Source organism: Mastigoproctus giganteus, chromosome 10 (genome assembly GCF_048544385.1).
Source record: "Mastigoproctus giganteus isolate SK-2022 chromosome 10, ASM4854438v1, whole genome shotgun sequence".
NCBI lineage: Eukaryota > Metazoa > Arthropoda > Arachnida > Uropygi > Thelyphonidae > Mastigoproctus > Mastigoproctus giganteus.
In genome coordinates, this window is record NC_143584.1 from 182,931,530 (window position 1) to 182,957,298 (window position 25,769).

The following is a 25,769-nucleotide window of genomic DNA, read 5'->3' on the forward strand; positions in this document are numbered from 1 at the left end:
AAGAAGGATCAAAGGGTGACACAAGTAATTACAGACTTGTTAGGTTGATTTCTGTTCCAGGGAAAATAATGGAGTCACTGGTTAAAGAAGCATTGCAGGATCATTTAGACAAGACTGCAGCAATAATTCAGACACAGCATGGGTTTGTCAAGGGGAAGTCTTGTCTGACCAATTTGATTGGATACTATGATGTGGTCACAAAGGAACTGGATGCAAAGAATAATTTTGATATCATATATTTCTATTTCAGGAAAGCTTTTGATACTATTGCACATGGAAGACTACTGTACAAATTGGAGCAGTATGGAATTAAAGGTGAGTTGCTACAATGGATAAAAGGATGGTTGAGTGGGAGAAGACAGTAGTGGTCAATGGATACTGCTCTACGTGGACTAATGTTATTAGTGGTGTCCCTCAGGATTCGGTTTAGGCCCATTGTTGTTTTGTATATTTTTATCAGTGATATTGATGAAGGTATATCAAGCTTAATGTCATAGTTTTCAGATGATACAAAGGTTGGCAGGGTTGTTAATAACAGTAATGACAGTATGCTGCTGCAACAGGATCTGGAAAATTGGGTAGATGGGCTGAGAAGTGGCAACTGAAGTTTAACATTGACAAATGCAAAGAACTGCATATGGGTAGGAGTAACACCAGAGAAATGTACCAACTATGTGGTGTTACACTCAGGGTAGTGGAGAATGAAAGAGACCTTGGGGTAATTGTGTAGTCAGATATGAAGTTTTCTGAACAGTGCAGACAGGCTGCCAGAGTAGGTCATGGCATCTTGTAAATGATATACTGGAATTTTGCAAGGGGATAAGGAGGTGATTATCCCCTTGTATAAGGCAGTAGTCAGGCCACACCTTGAGTACTGTGTACAGATCTGGAAGCCTCATTTTAGGAAGGATGTAGAGTTGCTAGAATTAGTACAGAGAAAGGCAACAAGACTGGTGAAGGGAACAAAGGGGTGGTCTTATGAAGAAAGGCTTAAGTTCAAATTGCAGCTTCTGGAGACTAAGCACCTGCGAGTCAATTTGATTGAGGTGGCCTTGAATGGATTGAGCAGGTTTAATTGCTCAGATTACAAACCTGAGGGGGCATAGGTTCAAACTGAGGAAAGACGATTGTAGAATAGATGTGTGGAAGTTTGCCTTTAGCCAGCGTGTAGTTGATTGCTTGAAGAAACTTCCATCTGTTGTTGTGGAAGTCGATAGAGCCTTAAATAAATTCAAGGCAGAACTAGACAAACATTTGGAATGAATGGATCAGCAAAATGAGAAGGTTTTTTTTTTTTGGCTGATGCTGTATAAGCTTGCTTTCTTATGTCATGTGCCTCTACTAATGCTAATTTATGGAATTTAGAATTTTCCAGTTTTTCTATAATTCAATTTTTCCCTTATCGACCAATTAATTATTTTTATAGACACATTTTTCTATTAAAATTGATAGATTTGTATTTTTTAAAATTTTTTAAATTTACTTTTTTTAGCGTGGATCAATGGTTAAAAACGGGAAGTTTTAATAAAAGAAAATCTGAGGATTGATACAGTGCCTAAAGATAAACATTTTAAAAGTAATAAAAAAGAAAAGATAGTGGATGTGGAAATTAGACACTCAACAGGCACAAACATAACTGTACAGCAAGAAGGAACATGGCCAGATGAATTGTGAATTTCCAGTATTCTGAGTTTAAAAATAAATATACATGGCTTGAAAGTTCAAATGGTAAACTTGGATGTAGTATTTGTACTAACATTAAAAGTGCTTCAAAAAAAAAAAAAAAAAAAGACATGAATTTCTGAAGAATAGAGTAACCATTTAATTGAAGCAGCTGGAAAAGATTGAAGCAGTAAGCTGTCTAATCTTTGAAGTAAAATTAAGAAGCATATTAATTTCAAAGGTCACAAAATAGCTGAAAATATACCTAAGGAAGGACAAGAAAAATGTTTGGAGGTAAATGTGAATGCAGGGTTATTGTAGCAGAAAAACCCAGTAAAAAATTTAGAACTGCTTGCTATATAGTGAAGAAAAATCTACCATTTTCTGATCAAGAAGATGTTATTAAATTACAAAAGATAAATGGTCTAGGTCTTGGTTCAATTTTTCACTCTCAGTATTCTGCAGTGAATGTAATAAATCATTTTAAAAGAAATGAGAGAACAGATGATTTCCTGAATTGTTTCCTTAAATTTCAAAATTAAGTGTACTCATTGACAAATCCACAAGCTTAAGCAACAAATCCACATTAATTTATCTGAAAGCATATATAGTGGAGAAAATCCAGAAGAAACATATGTTTCTTGATATGTGAGTTAGAATCTCAAGATTGAGCACATTGAGAGGAAAAAAAAAAAAAAACCCTTTTCAGACTTTAAAAATCCACGGTTTAGACTAAGACTATTTAAAAAAAAAATTAATTGCTTGCTACTGATAGAGCTAGTGTTATGGCAGGAAAACATTCTGGTGTAGTAGCTTTGGCTTTGACAAAGCTATCCGAACATTTTCACTTGGCACACTTCCTTAATCATAGATTAAAATTGTCTGTCAGATGTCATTAAAGACATAAGTAGAATAAATAATTTTAAAACATTTTTGGACATACTTTTCATTTTATATGGCCAGTCTACTAAAAATTGTTGGACTCTTGAAAATGCTTGTCACAAATTAGGAATGAAGTTTAAGAAAAGTGGACATACAGTATTCTTGGAGTATGCTGGATTTTGAGCAGTTTCAGTACTGTGAAAAGCATATAGGAATCATGAATCTTTTCATTGCCATTTTAAAAAGTCATCTGCCAATCCAAATTTAAAATATACTTAAACAGGCTTATTGAAAAGATTTGCAAGTCCTGAATTTGTTTTAGATTTGGGACTTATGTATGACATTCTTCAAGAATTGTCTATTTTACTGATAGAACTTCAGTTTTGAACAGCATTGCTACCAAAAGCTGAACATCTAATAAATAGAACTGTCAAAGTTTCAAAGATCATCCTGATGAAAAAACTGAATTAGCATTAAAATCAAATGATGATTTATTATTTAAAGATATACCTTTAGTTTATAATTACAAAATCATATCTATTAATTACAAACAGTTCATCCAAAGCATGATTGATAGAATGAAATTAAGACATAACAATGAGAATGAACAACTTCTTAGATATTTTTGTGCTAGATCCAATAAATGTAAAAACAGAAGACATGCTTTATGGAGAAGCAGAAATAAAATGTATCTGTCTTTGCTTTGACCTAGACAAAATACGAGCAATTAGAGGACTGAGAGACTGCACTGAAAATGTTTGAGTTATGCCAGAAACTTTAAAACCTGTTTTTGAAACAATTTCAACGTTGCCTTGCTCAACAACTGAGTGTTTGGGAGAGGCTACAGTTTAATGACTAATATTAAAACAGATTTAAGGGCATCATTGCTAATTTAAAATGTGGCCTGTCTCGTGTCTATTAACCACCTATTGAACAATTCAATCCAAAAAGTATGTTTGATAAATTATCATTTGGCCACTGATTCAAGATCAAGAGTTTGCTCTGATGAAAAAGCATCACACGAGGTTTTATGGAATATTTTTAAATAATAATAAAAACGTAAACATCTATGCAGTCAGTTTTCATTATTTACTTCTTAACAAATAAGAATTTTTAAAATTATATTAATGTAGTACAGATTTCATATAATAAATAACATTTATACATAAATGTTAATTTATTACTATTACCCTAACAAATTGACTTCCTTGTGATTTAATTTTTACTCCAAGCGATTTTTCAGTGTAGAATTCTACTGGAACATCTCAGGGAATGTTGTTTATGGGAAAGCTAAGTTGAGAGACTAAGAAGTAGTATATCTTCATACTAGAAAGTGGAAAATTTTGCCACTTCTCTGTTGTCCAACATCAAGTATATCAAACATTACTGGACATGCCTACAATGTTGTATAGTTTGATGTTGATTGGCAAGTGATGTTCTAAAAATTAATTTCATTAACTATCAGAAGTTTTTCATATGCTGATTACCAAAATACAGAAAATTATGTTTAAAAATTGCTTGTTTTATTCAATGCGACCAAAGTGAATTCAATTAATAAGCCTGATATGCACAGTATACTCTGATTTTTGTAACATTCATAGAGTATACCCTCTTCTAATGTTATGACTACAGCACTGAATACATGTTCATTTCAATTTCAGTAACACTGAGATTTAGTTGATAAATTAATACACCTGTGGACAAAAGTTGCACCATAGCAATGATTTGATATTTGTATATTGTAAACCGAACAAATATTGTCACATAGATTAAGTAATTGATTCAAACAAGCATATGTCACTCAGTTCAATTATGTACACATGCCAAGCTGGAGGGAAGTAGGCCAATCACACATACAGGTAACTGTGGTCCTGATTATACCAAAATGTGATATCCTGATATGGAGGCAGTTCTAGGAGACAATCCTAAGGTTAACCAAGGGTCTCAGCATGAGGCAGATTACAGTTATCTGACTTCAACTGCCAGATGATACTAGAATGCTTGAGCACTGCAACTCTTTCAAATATGTAGTTGTCTTGGGATAAAATATCTCCTGCTAAATTTTATTCCTGTGGTGTACAGTTTGCTTGGAAACAGTTACAAAACCTCATAATTTTGTCAGTAATTTGGCATAAGTAGTGTTGCATAACTTCTGCGCCAATTCACTTCACTGTGGGAATATAATTAAACTTGTAAAAAAAAGTTGAGTGAAAATGACCTGGAGAGAAATTTGACCATGACTTTGTCCTCAGTTGCCACCTTTCTTTTTTGTACATAAGCAAAATTTTGTTTGCATTGTGGTTTTTTTTTTTTTTTTTTTTTTAACAAGTCCTATGAACTTCTGATAGTCAATGAAATTAAAATTTTTAGAACATTACTTGCCAATCAACATCAAACTATATAACATTGTAGGCATGTCCAGTAATGTTTGTTATACTTGACGTTGGACAACAGAGAAGTGGTAAAAGTTTCCACTTTCTAGTATGATGATTAGAACGAGAGTAGCCTTCTGCAGGTAAAGTTTTTACAGCTCCAGAAAATAGAGAAGTTTTTTTTTTATATTTTTGCTGTTTTATTGACTTAAATTGACATTAATTTATTTTCTAGAAGTAGCTTTGTATTCCTAGTACGATACTTAATTTAATTTTTAACTTCGATAGAGATTTTGTAGGTTATTACTTAGTATCGGTAAGGGTATTCAATCCACGTGTTTTACAAGTTTTTGCAGCACTGGCGAACGCGAAGTTTTTAGCTATATTTAGCTGCTTTATTGACTTAATTGTTATATTATATTATTTTCTATAAGTAGCTTATAGACCTAGTCAAGATCCTTGGTTTATTCTGAATTTAGTTAGTGAGATTTTGGAAATTAATTAATACTTATTGTCCATAGATTTACTGTTCGTAACTTGCTGCCATTGTTATACAATACAACGTTATATCCCGTACTAGATAGCGATAGCTTAGTATAGTATATAGTATTACCGATTAATCAGTAAAATTTATTAATCTTGTTGAACTTCATTATTAATTAAATTGTACTTTTTTAACTAAATACATATAATGACTTAGATTTTACAATGTAACATTATTAATTAATACATAACTTTATACAAAAGTTATAACGAAATTCTGAGATAACACTTGATACTGAAAAAAAAAAAAAAAAAAAAAAATATATATATATATATATATATATATACAGTAAACCCCTGCTATTCGCGGTCACTGATTTAATATAAAATGAAACCTAAAAAAATGTGAATTTTAAAGCGCCGTGAACATTTTCCACCATAAAAAAACATGGGCATGGCTAAATTATCTTTCCCGGTAAAAACAGCGCTCAGTGGGTGGGGGGAGAGGGGTGACAAAATCGCGAGCGTGGATGTTTCTCGCTAATCCTTGTTTAGTATGTGTTATGTGCTTTTAATGGAAGGTTTCGTCGTTTGCTTTTAATTTATATGCTTATAAATTGAATGAATTTATAAATTGATATGCTTACAAAAGTGATAAATCTACCGTTTTGCAGTATAAAACACTTTTTCGAGTGTGTTAATGGAAGAAAGTGACTTTATTGTGGACAAGTTCTTTCTAACCCGTACAAAAATATGGCTACGAATAACAAGGGAAATGTGAAAAGATCAAAGAAGGTGATAACATTAGCGAATAAAATTGAGTTATTAGATAAAATTTCTAATGATGAAAGTGTCTCCTCAGTGGCAAAACATTATAAAATCAATGAGTCGACGGTACGATCAATCAAGAAATCGGAAGAAAAAATCCGCCGTAGTGTCCGTGAAAATGCGCTAATTGCTTCAAAAATTTGCTCTGTAACTCGTGATGTTAAATTAGAAAAAATGGAAAAAGCTTTAAATCTGTGGATAGAAGACCGAACTCAAAATAAAATTCCGTTAAGTTCACTAATCTTTCGTGAAATGGCAAAACTCCTTTATCAACACTTTAGCGAAACAGGTGATAGCACTGGCGGGATAAGTTGTTTAGCTAGCAAAGACGCTGGTTTGAAAGATTTGTTTGAAATTTCTAATAAATATTACATTTAATATTAAATTGTTTCTTATTTTCATTTTGATGCCATATGCTTGCATTTCACTATGTACTGTCTGTGTACATAGTCATATTATGAAGGTACATATAATACATACATAGACAAAATTTTAGACTAGTTTTTCTTATATATTTCATCCTTTGGAACGGAACCCCTTTATTACTATGGGAGCCATAACTCGGTATTCGCGTTTTCGGTATTCGCAGCATTTCTCAGGAACGTAACCCCCGCGAATAGCGGGGGTTTGCTGTATAGTGTTATAACTGCATCGGGATATAAGTTAAGGATTATAATTTTGTACTGCAATTGAATTGAAATCATGACTCAGAGCAGCAAAGCAAAAGGCTCAAGCTAATGGGAGTGCTGTGGCTCAGGGCAGAACTGAGAGAGACAGTTGCCCTCTGAATTACAGCGTTTTAAAATGCTCTGCTTGCTTGATGTTTGTGGAGCAATCAGGTACGGGACGTGATATTGCCAAGGGGAATGTCTGTGTGCGTGCGATGTAAGTAGTGTGAGTAAATCAGGTAACAACTTAGCATTGCTATGGGCCTATGTGAAAAATTGAAGGACAAGGTGGATGCCCTTGAAGGATATAAATTGAGGGGCCCATCAAGCTCTCAGCTGCCCACATCAACGCCAGAGCTTGCACTTGAAAATCACATAACACAATGGCAATCCCCAAGGCAGAATGTGCTGTTCCCACAAGAACTAGTAGTTTCCTCGAGGAACATATTGTGTAAAAAGGATAGGTGGAATAGGACCGGGGTATGTCTGCCAGGGGCAAAGGCTGATGATGTTGTAGAGCAGATATCATCTTTTAACGGCACAAAAGTTGATATTGTTGTACACTTTGGCACTAATGATATTAAGAGTAGGAGACTGGCGGAATTACTTAACAAATACAGGTCACTGTTGAAAAAAGCCGTGAATTAGGGTTGAATTTAAAAGTGTCTGCAATTCTGCCCAGACACTATAAGAGGGAGTATATGATGAGAGCTATGTCGATCAATTCGGCCCTGGAGCGATTGTGCAAGGTTCAAGGGGTAGAATTTTTCTCAGCCTGGTCTGTGCTTGTTAACAGTAGAGACTGCTTCTACAGGGATGGGATACACTTAAATAGAAAGGGGGCAAGAATATTTGCTTGATACTATTGGGGCAGTGCTAGGTGGGCCGGAAAACTGCTAGCTTGGGGGGGGGGGTGGATACCCGGATTAAAAGATTACAGTAGCCATTGGCAGAGGTGAAAGTGATTCTTGTACTGCTTCTATTGGAATGAGTAGCAGCCTGGAAAACAAGATGCAGGGGATTTCAGAGACTACTGGGAATCCTTGTGGTACAAGGAAACACATGTGTTGTGTTAGGGTAGCTAAGAATAGGAACAAGTGCATGTATACTTGCGTGTACACCAATGCTAGGAGTTTGGTAAATAAATTTAATGAATTTGAGGTGTTGGTCAAAACATCAAAGGCAGATATTGTTGGTATATCAGAAATGTGGTGTCACACAGATATAAGGAATGCAGAAATGGAATTTGGGGAATACAATGTATACAGGAAGGATAGACAGGATAGGAAGGGAGGAGGGGTTATGCTATTAGTTGAGAAACATAAAATCCAAGGAAGTGCAGCTAGTCGACATGGCTGGACAGTGCAGTGTCAAGTCAGTTTGGTGTGACATAAGCCCTGGGAAATCAAAATTGAGAGTAGGAGTGTGTTATAGCCTAATGACCCTGAGTATAATAAAAAACTGTACAGGGAAATAGTGGGCCAGTAAATCAGTCTTATAATTGGGTTTCCCGGATATTGACTTGAATTTGCGTTTGGTCACTTGCACATTAGCAAGGCTTTTATGGATTAATTGGATGATTGTTTTCTATAGCAGCATGTTTGGGAGGCAACTAGAGGGAGTAATACTCTTGAAATGATTATCAGTAGTGATTCTTCATGCATTAAGAATCTGCAGATAAAGGAACCAATAGGTGGCAGTGATCACAGTGTGCTGAAGTGGGATTTACTCAGAGGTAACTACCATCAAGGGTAGAGGAAAGGGTTTTTGCTTTCGTAAAGGCGATTACAGAGGTCTGAGACAGTATTTAAATTCTATATGGTTGAACCAACTGATGATGTTACCAACAGCAAATTTAAAATGGGAATCATTCAAAGAATTAATCTTGGAAGCTACTAGGCTTTACATACCAACTAAGAAATATTGTTCAAGGTTAGACCTAAATGGATGTCAGATGAACTAATGAGGCATGTGGTAGAGAAGAAAAATGCATGGGATACATATAAATTAATGTGTGACATGGAAGCCTACAGTAGATATAAGCTGGTCTGTAACCAAGTCACAAAGGAGGTCAGACAGGCAAATGCAGATTATGAGAAATCTTTGGCAAAGGATGCAGAGAAAAAAAACAGCAACGAGTTTATGTATGTATGTAAACTCTAGAAGGAAAGGGATGAATCAGTTTGGTCCACTGGATATCGATGGTTCAACTGTTGATGATCCTGCTCAGGTGGCTAACAAACTAAATGATTATTTTGCCTCTACATTCACACATGAGGAGTTATTCAGGGAGGGGAATGCCAGAGGTGATCTAAACTCTGGCATTGATCTAAATGATTTTGTAATAACTGAGAGTAAAGTGGAGGAGAAATTGTAGAAGATAAGCATAAGAAAGACACCTGGGGTGGATGGGATCTATCTAGTTATATTAAAGGAGGCAGTGAAGGAAGTAAGCAAACCCTTAGTCATAATAATGAGAGCTTCCCTGGACTCGGGGTAGGTACCCATGGACTGGAGATGTGGAAATACCCCAATTCACAAAGGAGGATCAAATGGTGACACAAGTAATTATAGACCTGTTAGTTTAACTTCTGTTCCAGGAAAATTAATGGAGGTACTGGTTAAAGAAGCACTGCAGGATCATCTAGACAAGACTTCAGTTATAGCTCGGACACAGCATGGGTTTGTTAAGTGGAAGCCTTTTGTGACCAATTTTATTGGATACTCTGATGTGGTCACAAAGCAACTGGGTGCAGGGAATAACTTTGATATCATATATTTGAATCTTAGAAGGATTTTGATACTGTTGCACATGGAAGACTGCTGCACAAATTGGAGCAGTGTGGCATTGGAGGCAAATTGCTGCTATGGATAAAGGGATGGTTGAGTGGGAGAAGACAGTGGTAATCAATGGACACTGCTCTTTGTGGACTAATGTTATTAGTGGAGTCCCTCAGGGTTCAGTGTTCGGTCCATTGTTGTTTTCTGTATTTATAAATGATATTGATGATGGTATATCAGGCTTAATGTCCAAGTTTGCAGATGATACAAAGGTTGGCAGGGTGTTTAATGACAGTATGCTGCTGCAACAGGATCTGGAAAAGTTGAGCTGAGAAGTGGGAAATGAAGTGTAACATTGACAAATATAAAGTACAGTGCACTCCCGCTAATCCGAACCCCGGTAATCCGAACATCCGCCTAATCCGAACACGTTTCGGTCAGCGGAGAGGAAATTTTTTAGTTCGCAAAATATATGTTAAATACGTTAAATTTAAATGGTATTAATGGTACAAAGACATTTAGAATTCCACAAAAAATTTGTATTTTATTGTAGTACTGTACTAATACAAAATTAATAAATCAGTGTTTGACATGGCCTATTAAAACTACAGATCAATACTTATACACCAAAACAGGAACAAAAGCCATTTTTCAGAAGTAACAAACTCTGTTAGTTTCTTTTGACGTAACGATGAAAATCGATTAGAAGATTCTATGTTTTGCCACCGGTTACACTCTCCCACAGCTCAGCAACCCAATATACAACATCTTTTAAGTTCACATGTTTCATTTTCTCATGTAAAGAAAGTGAATTGGTGTTATCTTCTATCAAGGACCTAAGATATTTCTTTCTGTATGCAAGCTTGATAGACTGTAACACCCCCTGGTCCATGGGCTGTAATAACGGTGTTACATTAGGCGGTAAGAAAGCTGCCTTTATATCCCTTGATGTAAACTCGGAAACGTCTGGGTGGGATGGCGCATTGTCTATGAGGAGAATGGCGCGAGGTGGCAAATCATTTTCATTGCTGAAATGTTTCACTGCTGAGACATTGATTATGAAACCACTCAATGAAAAGCTGTCCGTTCATCCAAGCTTTTTTTTTGACTTTTGTAATGAACTGGAAGATTGTTAATGTTCATATTTTTAAAAGCGCTCTCGGCTTCGCTGATTTAATGATCATCATCAAAGGTAGCTTGTGATTTCCTGAAGCATTACTTCAAGTTATCAACGTCACTCACTCCTTATTCATTTTAAAATCTGGGGTACGTTATTCGGCTAATCCGAAATTCTGCTAATCCGAACAGGGCTCGGTCCCAAATAGTTCGGACTAGCGGGAGTCCAGTGTACTACATATGGGAAGCAGTAACCCCAGAATAACGTGTCAACTGTATTGTACTACACTGACAGTGGTAGAGAATGAAAAGGACCTGGGGTTAATTGTGCAGTCAGATATGAAGTTTTCTGAGCAGTGAAGATGGTCTGCAAGAGTAGCTCATAATGTCTTGTCAATGATATACAGCAATTTTTCTAGCAGGGAGAAGGAGGTGATTATCCTCTTGTATAAGGCGATGGTCACGCTTCACCTTTACTGTATATAGGTCTGGAGGTCTCATTTTAAGGATGTAGAGCTCTTGGAATGAGTATGGAGAAGGGCAACAAGATTAGTGAATGGGACAAAGGGTTGCTCTTAACGGAGAAAGGCTTAAGTTTTGCAAATTACAGTGTCTGGAGATTAGGCACCTGTGATGTGATCTGATTGAGGTGTATAAAGCCTTGAATGGTTTGAGCATGCTCAATGATGATGGGATTGTTCTTCTTGCTCAGAATAATCACCTGAGAGGGCATAAATTCAAATTGAGGAAAGATAGTTGTAGGATAGATGTGTGGAAGTTTGCCTTTAGCCAGCAGCTGGTTGATAGGTGGAACAGACTTCCATCTTTTTTTGTGGAAGTTGATAGCCTAAATAAATGTATGGATGAGCTGGACAGGTGTTTGGAACGAATGGAGGGGTGAAATCGGAGCTTTTTTTTTTTTGGCTAATGCTGCATAAACATGCTTTCTTGCATCGTATACCTCTACTAATGCTAATTCATTATTAAACTCAATAATAGGTGAGCAAAGTTTTTTTTTTTTTTTTTTTTTTTTTTTTTTAACCGATTGCCATAAAAATACCATCTAGAATGAATACCTAATTAATTTGAAATATTTAATGATTTGTTAATTTTAAAAATATAGACATGGTTAAGTGACTTTACTATATTTTTCTATATTTATCAGCAATGGCTGTTGGGGAGATTGCAATTTATTTTGTTTCTCTTTCAATTATGATTTTATGTGGGGAATCTGGTTGGATATATATTCTATGGTAGGATGGCAACTGTTTATTTCTTCAATGTTTTGACTGCAGTACACTTGTAAGGCTCTAGGTATTGAATGCCCTGACTATCTTTTTTTTTTTTTTTTTTTTTTTTGCCGACCGGGCTAGCCGAGTGGGTAAAGTACCTGCCCGGCAACCCAAAGGTCGCGGGTTCGATTCCCGCCTCGGGCTTGGATCAAAGTACTGCAAAAACCTTGGGAGGTGCAATATGGCCACAGAAGCCGATGCGCCAACAACTACCAAATCAAAAAAAAAAAAAAAATCAAAAATCTTTTTTTGCATCATAAAAAAAGATATTTAAAAAAAAAATATATTCCATTTTTGGATACCCTTGTTCAGTGTGAGGGCCTGCATCTAAGGACCTCAGTCCATTGCAGACCAGTGTCTGCTGGCCAATTTACCATCGGTCAGCACATGTTCACAGTCAGCTTCTTAGTACACCGCAAGCCCTAGTAACCCTTGCCTGGACCCACTCCAGTTCTGTGGATGAGAGGCATGCTGAGATCACTAGAGTAAAGGCAGATCTGGCCAAGTGCGGTTACCCTACCAGTGCATTAGATAAATGCGACCTGCAGACCCGTGACCACGCAGCAAACCCTAGGACCTTGCATAATGGTGACCCCACCTCGACCTTTGTTTTATACTACCCGAACTTGTCACAACTCTCAAAGGTCTTATGGAGTTACGGGATAAAGTGCTTGCAGCCTCTGGCAGGAAATTGCGGTCCCTTGTCTCGAGAGTAAAGACACAGATTTCCCCTCTCCCTCTTGCAGAGCAGTTTGGTGTACCACATTTCCTGCCATGACTGCACTGGCTGCTACATTGGTGAATCTGCAAAGAGGCTCAAAGATAGTCTCAGAGCAAGAGAGAGCTATCTGCTCCACTGATTTAGAGTACTCGGCGATCGTGGAACACTTCTGGTCGACCCAGCATGACATCGACCCATGGCGTGACATTAAGATTATTGACCATTCTCATCAGTACCATTGCCGCATCTGGTTAGAATCATTCCACATTTCATGTTGTTGTGATTATTTTAACCAGAACAGAGGAGGTCGTGTCCATCCCATTATTGAACCAACCATCCTTCTGAATGATAATCATTGGCACATGCAGCAAACCCAAGCTTTGCAGTTACAACCACAAGCCTCTACTTCCAACTGCTAATTGTTGTCTGCACCTGTGTCATGCAGTTCACCTTGCTTGACCACCAACTGGGCTATGGCATTCTTTATTAGTTTTGTATTAATGCATATTCCAACTGAGCAAGAGCAACTTATGTCCGAAAGCTCTTGGTGTAATATTTATTTTAACTTATTTTCAATGTGACGATGCCTTAGTCTTGGCTACCTCAATACTTAAAACTGCTTTTCAGTAAAAGCTGAAATTCCTTGTCATAATGAATCCTGAGAAAAGAGGCCTCTTTTATCCCTTGCTTTATTTTAAGTAAATTATAAAGAGCTTAGTAAGTATGGCCCTTTTTCCATGTAAAAAAAGTAAGGATGAGAAGTATGTCTGCATTACTGACAAATCTTATGAGGTGTGTCAGTGAGACAGAAATCTCACTGTCTGTTTAATGGTCTGGTTTTCACAGTGTGGTTTTGGTCATGCATCTTGTTCTCGTTGATTTTGGCATGTTAAAAAAAGAACATGAAAAGGGCACTGAATGCAGTCTGTGAAAATTAAGTTATTTCTCTCTATTGTACTTGGGTGTATTGAAGTTTCTGTATCTATGGTTTTTAATCTCCTTTCTTGAAGACAAATGAAGAATATTTTGACAAGCCATTTAACAATTACTTTTTCTGTATGGTCTGTACTATTAATTACAGGGTAGTTGGGAAAGTATTTCCTTATGCATTTTTATGTTAGCAAAAATGTTAAAATTCTTTTTTTACCTGTCATTTTCAGTAAGACTTTTTTATTTAAAAAAGTATTAAGTTCCTTCCATTTTTCAATTTATAAAATTATTAGGGGTGCAAAATTTAAAAATTTTACACCCCTAATAATTTTGTGTGTGTGTGTGTGTTATTAGTCATCACCATATTCAACTTTATTTCAAATTTCCTCACGCAATATACATATACTGTTTGACGATGCCTTAGTCTTGGCTACCTCAATACTTATTTGAAAGTAACCCAACTTTCCTTTTCTAAGCTCTAATAGGATCATTAAGATCTTATAGATATTATGATTATGAAGGATGTTTAGCATTTTCTAGTTGTATTCAGTTGTTTGACTGTTATGTGGATAATGAGGACAATCCATAATTCTGTAGCTTTTAATTTAATTTTAATGTGTTTTATTAGTGTTATTCTATACTCTGACACCATCTCTCAAGCTTCTGTTTGTTTCTGAATGAATACTGCACTTATGTAGAATCAGTCACTAGAAACACAATTGTAGTAGTATTCAATCCTAGTTAAAGAACTTAATTATAGCCCTTTTTGAGAATAAAAAAATATATATTTATTTAGCATCAGTTTTCTTTTGTGTGTTGAAAATAAGTACTGTATATACATTAGATAATTAAAAATTAATAGTACTCACAGAATGTTTTAGGTGTAAAATTACTTTTATTAACTGTCTTGAAGTTGATATTTGATTTTGTTAAGTTTTGAAGACATTACGTTAATTTGTGGTGCTTTAATAATTTTCTTATTGTGGATAAGGATGAAACATGAATATCTACTAGAAATTTTATTTAGAACATCAGTTGCATAAGTTCAGTTTTCCATTCGGGCTAGTATCTGAAGGATTCTAATCAGTAGCTTTTTTTTGCAATTCTCTTTGTAAAATAACAAAGCATTGTTTTTATAGTATAGCTATTTCTCATCCTTGAAAAAAAAAAAAAAGAAAAGTTGAATGATTTTGTTTTTATTATAGTACAACTCACAATGTATGGCAGGAAGTTGCTACGCAGATGGAACATGAGAGTGAAATACATAGGTAAGATTATGTTTACCTTAGTGTGTGTGTCTGTGTGTGTATATATTATTATTTTTATATGTATATATTATTATTTTTATATATATATATATTATTATTTTTTTTTTTTTTTATGAAAACCCCAAACATGAGGTATTAGAACCTATAGTACTTAGTACCGTGCTTGGGTTGGAGATGAAAGAAGATATTTGTTGACATTAGACTTGAACTTCTGTAGACTAATTTTCAGGAAATACGTATGAAGGAAGGTTGTTCCAGAAAATGGCAGTTGAATGAATAAACAAGAAAGATGAAAAGTTGGTTCTGTGAGTTTGAAGTTGGACAGTAAATGGATGTTGGCTGGAGGCAGCATGTGTTTGGACTGTTTTGAAAGAGAGAGCAGGAATTATAGAAGCCAATTCAGAAGAACAGTGCCCATGGAAGTATCTGTAGAAAAGGCATGCAGCAGAAACAGTGTCTATGAGACAGCAAGTGGAGAGACTCTGTTAGAGAGGAGTCATTGATTAACCTAACTGCCCTCTTCTGAATGGAATCTAGAAGCCTTAGAGAGGTTTTGGGTGCACTGCCTCAGATGTGGGAACAATATTCCATGGTAGGGCAGATTTGCAATTTGTACAGAGTGAACAGCTGTTTGGAAGAAAAGTAATGCCGAGAGCGAAAGAGAAAACCAAGTTTTTTTGATGCAGAGGAAGCAATATTTGTAAAGTGCTTGTGCCAAGAGAGATTAGAAGTCAGGGTAATCCCCAAAAGAGATATCATTTTGCCTAGAAATCGGAGTGTCACCAAAGATAAGCATAGGAGCAGAAGAATCCTTTTTGCGAGATATAAGACAAGACTGAGTTTTAGAAGGATTGAAATCAACTAAATTGTCTTTGCCCCACTGGAGAATTACCTGGAGATCGGCATTTAAGGAATTGGTAGTGGATATTCAAGAAGTTGAAGCTGATTGAGCAGGACAAGGTTTCTCAAAATGGAAAGTGGAATGCAATGTGCTATCATCAGCAAAACTATGGATAGGATTTCCAGTCAATGGAAGAAGGTCATTAATATACAAGAGGAAAAGAGTGGGGGTAAGAACTGAACCTTGGGGGACACCAGCATTAGTGAAGAAGTTAGAAGACAGAGAGCCATCTACCATCACCCTCAGTGAGTGATCAGAGAGAAAACTGGATAACCACTTACAAAAAACAGTTGGCAAACTATAAGATGGAATCTTGTTTAGAAGACCTTTATGCCAAACACAATTGAAAGCCTTTGAGATGTCAACTGCTTGTGTTTCACTGAACTTTTCCTTTGAATTTGTCCATAAATGAGTAACATAAGCCAGAATATCACCAGTGGATCGACACTGATGGAATCCTGCGATTGTTGAGCAGACAGAAGGTTTCTAGGTAGTTTAAGAGTTGGTGGTTAATTGATTTCGCCATTAGTTTAGAAAAGTAGAAGTAATTGCAATGGGAGGATAATTGGATGGGAGGGATTTGTTACTCTTTTTAAGAACTGGCTGGATATGAGCAAATTTTAAATAGAAGGAAAAACACCTTTGGAATAAAAAAGTGAAAAAAAGCACCAAAGAACAGGGGTAAGTTCAGGAGTGCAGGTAATAGTAATAGTGACATGGGATGCAAGAAAGGAAGCGTATAAGCTTATGTAGCATCAGCCAAAAAAATTCACACAACCATTCCCTCTAAACGTTTATCCAGTTCCTCCTTAAATTTATTTAACCTATCAACTTCCACAATGACAGATGAAGTTTGTTCCAGCAATTAACCACCCACTGGCTAAAGGCAAATTTTCGCACATCTATTCTACAACTGTCTTTCTTCAGTTTGAATTTGCCTCCTTAGGTTTAATCTGAACAAGTGGAAGAATCCCAGCAGAATTCAGTGTGCTCAACCCATTCAAAACCTTGTACACCTCAATCAGATTGCCTCACAGGTGCCTAGTCTCTAATCCTCTTGGTAAGAGGATCCCTTCATTCCCCTCACCAATCTTGTTGCCCTTCTCTGTACATGCTCAAGCAAATCTACATCCTTCCTAAAATGAAGTCTCCAGACCTGTATGCAGTACTCAAGGCATGGCCTGACCATTGCCTTATACAGAGGGACAATCACCTTTTCCCTGCTAGCAAAATTCTTGTATATCATTGACAAAACCCCATGACCTGCTCTTGGACCCTGTCTGCATTGCTCAGGAAACTTCATATTTGACTGCACAATTCCTCCCAGGTCGTTTTCAATTTCTACAACCCTAAGTTTAGTACCAGACAGTTGGTTCATTCCTCTGGGGTTACTTCTATCCATATGCAGGTTTTGAGAACAAGTGGAGAAATACCATTGGGACCTTGAATGAGTTCTTAGCATCAAGATTTGTCAAAATCCTCCTAACATCCTTTTGACGGAAGACCACAGGAGACATTGAATGGAGCATGTTGGGAATTTGTTAGGTGTTTTACCAAGATCACTAATACAGGAGTTGGAAGAAAAATCGAATGCTAGCTGGTCAGCTTTATCCTTGGCTGAAGTGACAACAGAACCATCTGGTTTTGACAGAGGTGGAAGTAGAGATGGGCAAAGGTTGTGGCCAATAGATTTGGCAAGAGACCAGAATGCTTGGCTACCATTAGGGCAAGAAGCAAGTTTTCTACTCTTAGCCTGTTCAAACTCTAGTTTGGACTGATTAATAACTGCTTTACAATTGTTGCAAGCTTTGGTTTAGGCAGAAAATGAAACTGGAGAATTAGAAACAAGCCAATTACGATATGCAACATTCTTCTCTTAAACAGCTTTAGCACATTTATTGGAAAACCAAGCTTTTGATAAAGGACGAGATTTTAAATTGGAGTGTGGAATAAAGGATTCCATTCCAACAAGAATAATTTCACTGACACGATCTGAGCAAATGTTGACATCAGAAGTTTTGAAACAGTAATCTGACCAAGGAAAAGAAATCTCGCAGGTCAACCCATTTTGCATTCTCTTGTAATGCCAGACAACATGAGGTTGGGAATAGCCATTAGATAAAGGTTCCATTGGAGAAGAGACATTCACCAAGTTGTAATCAAAGGTGCCTAAAGGACCACTCAGAACGACCGTGTAATTAGAAGCGTTTTTTGTGAGAAAAAGATCAAACATGTTGGCTGTATGGTTTAGATTATCCGGTATTCTTGTAGGTAAATGAACAATCTGTGTAAGGTCACTAGTAATTTCAAAAGCCTCAGCATCTCGACTTGCTGGGTCAGTGTGACTGGAAAACGGAAGCCAGCTGGAGTTGTGAACATTAAAATCACCAAGGAAAATTACCTCACTGTTAGGAAAGTTGGACTGGAGAAAGTCAAGTTGCAAAGAGAGGAAGTCAAAGAGCTCCAAGTGATTAGTGGAGTTGGGAGAATGGTAAAGACAACAGATGAATTTGACACAATGAGGTAGAGAGATTGTAAGCCAGATAAGATCGAAAAGAGGAGATTCCAAATTTCCACGTCTCAAATTACCAAATACCACCTTTGAGGCGAAATAAATCATACAGTAAATAGTTTGGGCAACTGAGAGGAGCAGTAGTTGAATCAACCAATAACTGAGATTCCATCCGAAAAAGTACATGGGATTCTGCAGACTGCAAGTGGAATTGGACATCGTTGAGATTAGAATTGAGAACATGTATATATTTGTGAAATGAACTAAGAAGTGTTTGGGAGGTTTAGTTAGATCTTTTAAAAGATAAGCTAACTCTATTAGTTTGACAATTCAAGGTGTATTCAATAGTAAGAAAAATTGGGGGGGGACATGCTGTAAGAAGTAATGAAAATTTTGGATATGGCGTACACATGGTAAGAATATACCCAGATCTTTAACATAATGTGACCTCAACAATGCCTTCCCACATGAACACTACTCAGACTCCCTCCAGTCACTATCTGGCAGAGTAGAGGTAGCAAGATTATACACTAGATGATCCGGAAGCTTTCTAAAGAGTTACCAATAGGTTCCGTCCATTGTACTAACTAGCGGCCGGACTGCTAACACCGTTTTAGAGCTGTACCCTCGAAATGTAAGAAAGATTGGATCTCGCCATGATGTTCATCATAACCTCAAAAGTTATCAGTCATACTGCATGATGGAAGAGATGGAAGGGTTGACTGGAACTTAGCTGTGGAGACTAAACATGGGTTCCACCACTTCAAGCCTCCAATAAGCATAGTGGTGGTATTGCACTGGTTGATGAGTCATCTACCACCTGGTATTGCTTGGTAACACAGAGAGGTGGCATTCCTCCATGTGGTGTGGGTGCCACACCTTGACTCCTGCTTACGTTGGTTCACTCCTGGGTTGTCATCCACAGTGTGCCTCTGCATTGAGGTTATACCCAGGATTACTAACAGTCCCACCATCGTGAAGGTGCAAGTAGAGGATTTGGCTGTCACAGACAGTCCGGACTTGCCGAAATTGTCTACTTGACTTGAATGTCACCCGAATCTCAGTTCCATCAGTGTTTTAGACTCCCAGGTAGCAAGTACAGCTTGTCTGGCATATCTGAGAGAATGTCTGTGACAACCAACATAAAGGACCAAATATATTAGATGACTCTCATCAACCGGTGCAATACCACCACTTTTCTTATTGGAGGCTTGAAGTGGTGGAACCCATGTTTAGTCTCTAGAGCTAAGGTCCGGTAAACACTTCCTATCTCTTCCATCATGCAGTATGATTGATGACTTTTGAGGTTATGATGAACATTGTGGCGAGATCCAATATTCCTTACATTTCGAGGGTACAGCTCTAAAACGATGTTCGCAGGCCTGCTGCTAGTTAGTACACTGGACCTAACCTATTTGTAACTCTCTAAGAGGCTTCTGGATCAGCTAGTGTATCATCTTGCTACCCCTACTCTGCCAGATAGTGACTGGAGGGAGTCCAAGTAGTATGTATGCGGGGAGCATTGTCGAGGCCACGTTATGGCAAGGATCTGGGTATATTCTTACTGTGTGTACGCCATATCCAAAAATTTCATTACTTCATATAGCATGTCCCATTCACTTTTTCTTACTTTTGAATACACCATGAATTGTCGAACTAATAGATCAAGCTTATCTGCGAAAAGATCTAAACCTCCCAAGCACTTCCTAATTAATTTCACAAATATATATGGTCTCAATTCTAATCTCAACAATGTCCATTTCCACTTGCAGTCGGCCAAACCCCATGTACTTTTTCTGACAGAATCTCAGTTATTGGTTGATTCAACTACTGCTCATCTCAGTTGCCCAAATTATTCGCTGTATGATTCCTTTCGCCTCAAAGGTGGTACTTGTGCATATGTCCGTTCTGATATTCCCTGTTAGAGACTTGGCAATTTGGAATCTCCTCTCTTCGATCTTCTCTAGCTTAAAATACCTCTACCTCATTGTGTCAAATTCATCTGTTGTCTCTATCGTTCTCCCAACTCCACTAATCACTTGGAGCTCTTTGACTTCCTCTCTTTGCAACTTGACTTTCTCCAGTCCAATTTTCCTAACAGTGAGGTAATTTTCCTTGGTGATTTTAATGTTCACAACTCCAGCTGGCTTTGGTTTTCTAGTCACACCAATCCAGCTGGTCGAGATGCTGTGGCTTTTGCAATTACTAATGACCTTGCACAGATTGTTAATTTACCTACAAGAATACCGGACAATCCTAATCATACAGCCAATACGCTTCATCTTTTTCTCACAAACAACCCTTCTAAGTACACGCTCATTCTGAGTGGTCCTTTAGGCACCTTTGATTACAACTTGGTGATTGTCTATTCTCCAATGGAACCTTTATCTCATGGCTATTCCCAACCTCATGTTGTTTGGCATTACAAGAGAATGCAAAATGGGATGACCTGCGAGATTTCTTTTCTTCTTTTCCTTGGTCAGATTACTGTTTCAAAACTTCTGACGTCAACATTTGCTCAGATCGTGTCAGTGAAATTATTCTTGTTGGAATGGAATCCTTTATTCCACACTCCAATTTAAAATCTCTTCCTTTATCAAAAGCTTGGTTTTCCAATAAATGTGCTAAAGCTGTTTAAGAGAAGAATGTTGCATATCGTAATTGGCTTGTTTCTAATTCTCCAGTTTCATTTTCTGCCTAAACCAAAGCTTGCAACAATTGTAAAGCAGTTATTAATCAGTCCAAACTAGAGTTTGAACAGGCTAAGAGTAGAAAACTTGCTTCTTGCCCTAATGGTAGCCGAGCATTCTGGTCTCTTGCCAAATCTATTGGCCGCAACTTTTGCCCACCTCTGTCCAAACCAGATGGTTCTGTTGTCACTTCAGCCAAGGATAAAGCTGACCTGCTAGCATCCCATTTTTCTTCCAACTCGTGTATTAAGGATCTTGGTAAAACACCTCCCACCATTCCCAACACGCTCCATTCAATGCCTCCTGTGGTCTTCCGTCAAAAGGATGTTAGAAGGCTTTTGACGAATCTTGATGCTAAGAATTCATTCAAGGTCCTGATGTTATTTCTCCACTTGTTCTCAAAACCTGTGCTCCTGAACTTACTCCTATTCTTTGCCAGCTTTTTTCACTTTCTTATTCCAAAGGTGTTTTTCCTTCTGCTTGGAAATTTGCTCATATCCAGCCGGTTCCCAAAAAGGGTGACAAATCCCTCCCATCCAATTATCATTGAATTGCAATTACTTCTACTCTTTCTAAAGTAATGGAGAAATCAATTAATCGCCAACTCTTAAACTACCTAGAAACCTTCCGTCTGATCAATGATCACCAGTGTGGATTCCGTCAATGTTGATCCACTGGTGATATTTTGGCTTATGTGTTACCCATTTATGGACTAATTCAATGGAAAAGTTCGGTGAAACGCAAGTAGTTGCTCTTGATATCTCAAAGGCTTTCGATCGTGTTTGGCATAAAGGTCTTCTAAACAAGCTTCCATTTTATGGTTTGCCAACTGTTTTTATTAATTGGTTATCCAGTTTTCTGTCTGATCACTCACTGAGGGGTGATGGTAGATGGCTCTCTGTCTTCTAACTTCTCCACTAATGCTGATGTCCTCCAATGTTCAGTTCTTTCCCGCACTCTTTTCCTCTTGTATATTAATGACCTTCTTCCATTGACTAGAAATCCTATCCATAGTTTTGCCGATGATAGTACATTGCGTTCCACTTTCCATTTTGAGAAACCTTCTCCTGTTCAATCAGCTTCAACTTCTCAAATATCTTCTACCAATTCCTTAAATGCTGATCTCCAGGTAATTCTCCAGTGGAGCAAAGACAACTTAGTTGATTTAAATTCTTCTAAAACTCAGTCTTGTCTTATATCTCGCAAAAAGATTCTTCTGCTCCTATGCGTATCTTTGGTTGTACTCTGATTTCTAGGCAAGTCGATATCTCTTTTGGGGATTACTCTGATTTCTAATCTCTCTTGGCACAAGCACATTACAAATATTGCTTCCTCTGCATCTAAAAAACTTGGTTTTCTTTTTCGCTCTCGGCGTTACTTTTCTTCCAAACAGCTGCTTACTCTGTATAAATCGCAAATCCGCCCTGCCATGGAATATTGTTCCCGCATCTGTGGTTGTGCCCCCAAAACCTCTCAGGCTTCTTGATTCCATTCAGAAGAGGGCAGTTAGGTTAATTAATGATTCATCTCTAACAGAGTCTCTCCACTTGCTGTCTCATAGACATACTGTTTCTGCTGCATGCCTCTTCTACAGATACTTCCATGGGCACTGTTCTTCTGAATTGGCTTCTATGATTCCCACTCTCTCTTTCAAAACAGTCTGAACACGTGCCACACAAGCCAACATCCATTTACTGTCCAACTTCAAACTCACAGAACCAACTTTTCGTCTTCCTTGTTTATTCATTCAACTGCCGTTTTCTGGAACAACCTTCCTTCATACGTATTTCCTAAAAATTACAGTCTACAGAAGTTAAAGTCCAATGTCAACAAATACTATAGGTTCTAATACCTCTCGTGTTTGGGGTTTACATAAAAAAAAAAAATATATATATATATATAAAAAATTTTTTTTTATAAATGAGATACATTTAAATTACTGATTAAATCATCAAATGCAGACATTGTAGGGATATTTGAGAAATGCTGTCACTCAGATATAAGGAATGCACAATTTAAATATGGAGTACAATGTGTAGAGAAAGAAGACAAAGGGGAGTGCTTTTGGTCTTAGTTAAGAAGCATATTAAATCTTAGGCAGTGCACCTAGTTTACATGGTTGACCAAACTTTAGATAGTTTGGTGTGACTTAAGCACTAGGAAAATGAGAATGAGCCTGTTATAGGCCTATTGGTTGTGATGAGTAGAACAAACAGCTATACAGAGATAGTGGCCAAGTAAATCAGAATGTTTTATGATGAGGAATTTTGACTTTCTATATGTTGATTGCAACTTGTGGATTGGTCACTTGCCTACTAGCAAGATATTTGTGGATTTATTGGATGACTGTTTACTACAGCAGAATGTTAGAGAGGCAATAAGAGGAAGTAATATTTTTGATCTGATTATGTTATCAGCAGCAATTTTTCATGCGTTAAGAATCTGCAGGTAAAATACCCTCTGTGTTGGTAGTGATCACTGTGTTACTTGTGGAATTATACTTAAGACATATCTACTGTCAAGAGTAAAGGGAAGGGCTTTTGCTTTCAGTAGTCTTACAGTTTTTAAATTCTATGCAGTGGGATCAACTGATGTTACCAACAGCAAATTCTAAATAGGCAGCTGCTGTTTTTTGGGTGCTGTGAAGGGTCTTCTGGAAATTCTTTAACCTTTTTTGCATTAATGTTTTGAATGTTTTGTAGGTGATTCAGCATTGCACCTTTGAATCCTTCAGAATTAGTAATTTTTGCATCGCATTTTATACATTTGGCTTTTGATTCTTTTTTTTTTTATATTGAAATACTTAAACACCACTTTTTCTGTCATTCCCTGGAGAAAATTTTTTTTTTTTATAATTTCTAATTTCATAAATAATGAGATTGGTCAGTATATATAGAATTAAGTCTCTGTATTTAAATTAGACAGTATTATTATTGATAAATATGAAAACTTGTCAAACTTGAATTTTTTTTTTTTTTAGGTTGATGTGATATATTACTAATGTACTAACCGATTAAATATCAATCTAATATATTATATAAAATTACTTCAGACTTACCTTAGTTTCATTATTATAATTTTAAATTAAATAAAGTAGAATTTTACTAACCGTATAATTTTAATGAAAATCTTGACCATTTAATCATTTGTCAAACGGTTTTTTCAGAATTCTTTTTATTAGTATTAGTAATGGCCACATGGTGCAAGGAAGCCTATGGCTTATGCTGCACCAGCCAAAAAAAAAAAAAAAAAACCGAATAGAACAATGATAAAAAAAAATAAAAGAAAAGGAAATTAAACCTATCATCCTACGTGCTTCCTTCACCCGAAGGTATTATCCAAATGACCTTTGAATTTCCCCAAACTGTCAGCCTCTACTACCCATGCAGGCAACTTATTCCAGTAATTTTTAACTCTCTGGCTAAAATAAAACTTCCTGCAGTTTTATTTTAGTTTTATTCTTAAACATCTAAACATTTCCCCCCATAACTTGAATTTATATTCCCTAGTTCTAGTATCATTTATAATCTTGAAAATTTCATCCCCATTCATTTTACTAATGCCTCTCAGAGCCTTAAACACCTAAGTCAAATCTCATCTAAGGTGCCTAGTTTCCAAACTCTGCAACCCACATATTCGAAGTCTTTCTTCATAAGGACGCCCCTTTGCCGATCTCACCAGGTGAGTTACCCGGCTTTGCACCCTTTCAAGAAGCTCGATGTCTTTCTTTAGGTGCGGTCTCCATATTTGAACACAGTATACCAAGTGTGGTCTAACAAAAGCCTTATATAATGGGATTATCACGTCCCTATCTCTACTTGCAAAAGTTCGATAAATCATCGATAGGACACCATGGGCCTTCATTGTAACCTGTTTACAATACTCAGAGAATTTCATGTCTGACTGTATCGTAACACCCAAGTCCCTTTCCTCCACTACCGGCTTTAGTTCAACTCTGCCAAGTGTATAAGTTATTTTGGGGTTACTGTTCCCCAGGTGCAATACCCCTTACACTTTGCTGGATTAAAGCATAGCTGCCATTTTTCTGACCATTCCTGAACACTATCTAGGTCTCTCTGAAGAAGCTCAGCTTGACAGTGATCATTAACTACTCTACCAATTTTAACATCTGCAAATTTAGACATCACACCCTCTATCCCTTCATCGATGTCGTTTATGAAAATTAAAAACAACAGTGGTCTTAATACTGATCCTTGGGGAATCCCACTTCTTACATCAACCCAATCTGAGGAATAGCCATTTATCACAACCCTCTGCCTCCTGCCCTGAAGCCATCCTGCTATCCATCTAAGGATTTTACCAGTGATTCCAACCTGTTCCAGTTTATATAGCAACCACTCATGTGGGACTGAGTCAAAAACTTTGCTGAAATCTAAATAAACAATGTCGAAATTATTCCCTAAATCTAGCTCATGAGTGACCCTTTCAAAATAGCGAACCAGATTTATTAAACATGATTTTCCCTTTACAAAACCATGCTGAGTAACCCTTAAGAATTTCAATTCTATCCAAATGATCCTGAATTCCACCCTTGATCATTGCCTCCATGATTTTCTTTACCACTGAAGTCAAATTGACAGGTCGATAATTTCCCACTTCACTGTTAGAGCCACCCTTATGTATGGGAGATACATTGGCACTT

General features: G+C 36.9%; 1 protein-coding gene across 4 annotated transcripts in view; it reads left to right on the forward strand.

Moving 5' to 3' along the window:
* Nost (Nostrin) overlaps positions 1-25,769 on the forward strand; it is a 231,236-nt gene that overhangs the window by 150,739 nt on the left and 54,728 nt on the right. For all 4 annotated transcript variants that reach the window (XM_090384071.1, XM_090384073.1, XM_090384072.1 and 1 more), the window contains one exon: positions 14,941-15,003. In XM_090384071.1, the coding sequence (XP_090240197.1) occupies positions 14,941-15,003 (63 nt within the window). The remainder of the gene's footprint in view (positions 1-14,940; positions 15,004-25,769) is intronic.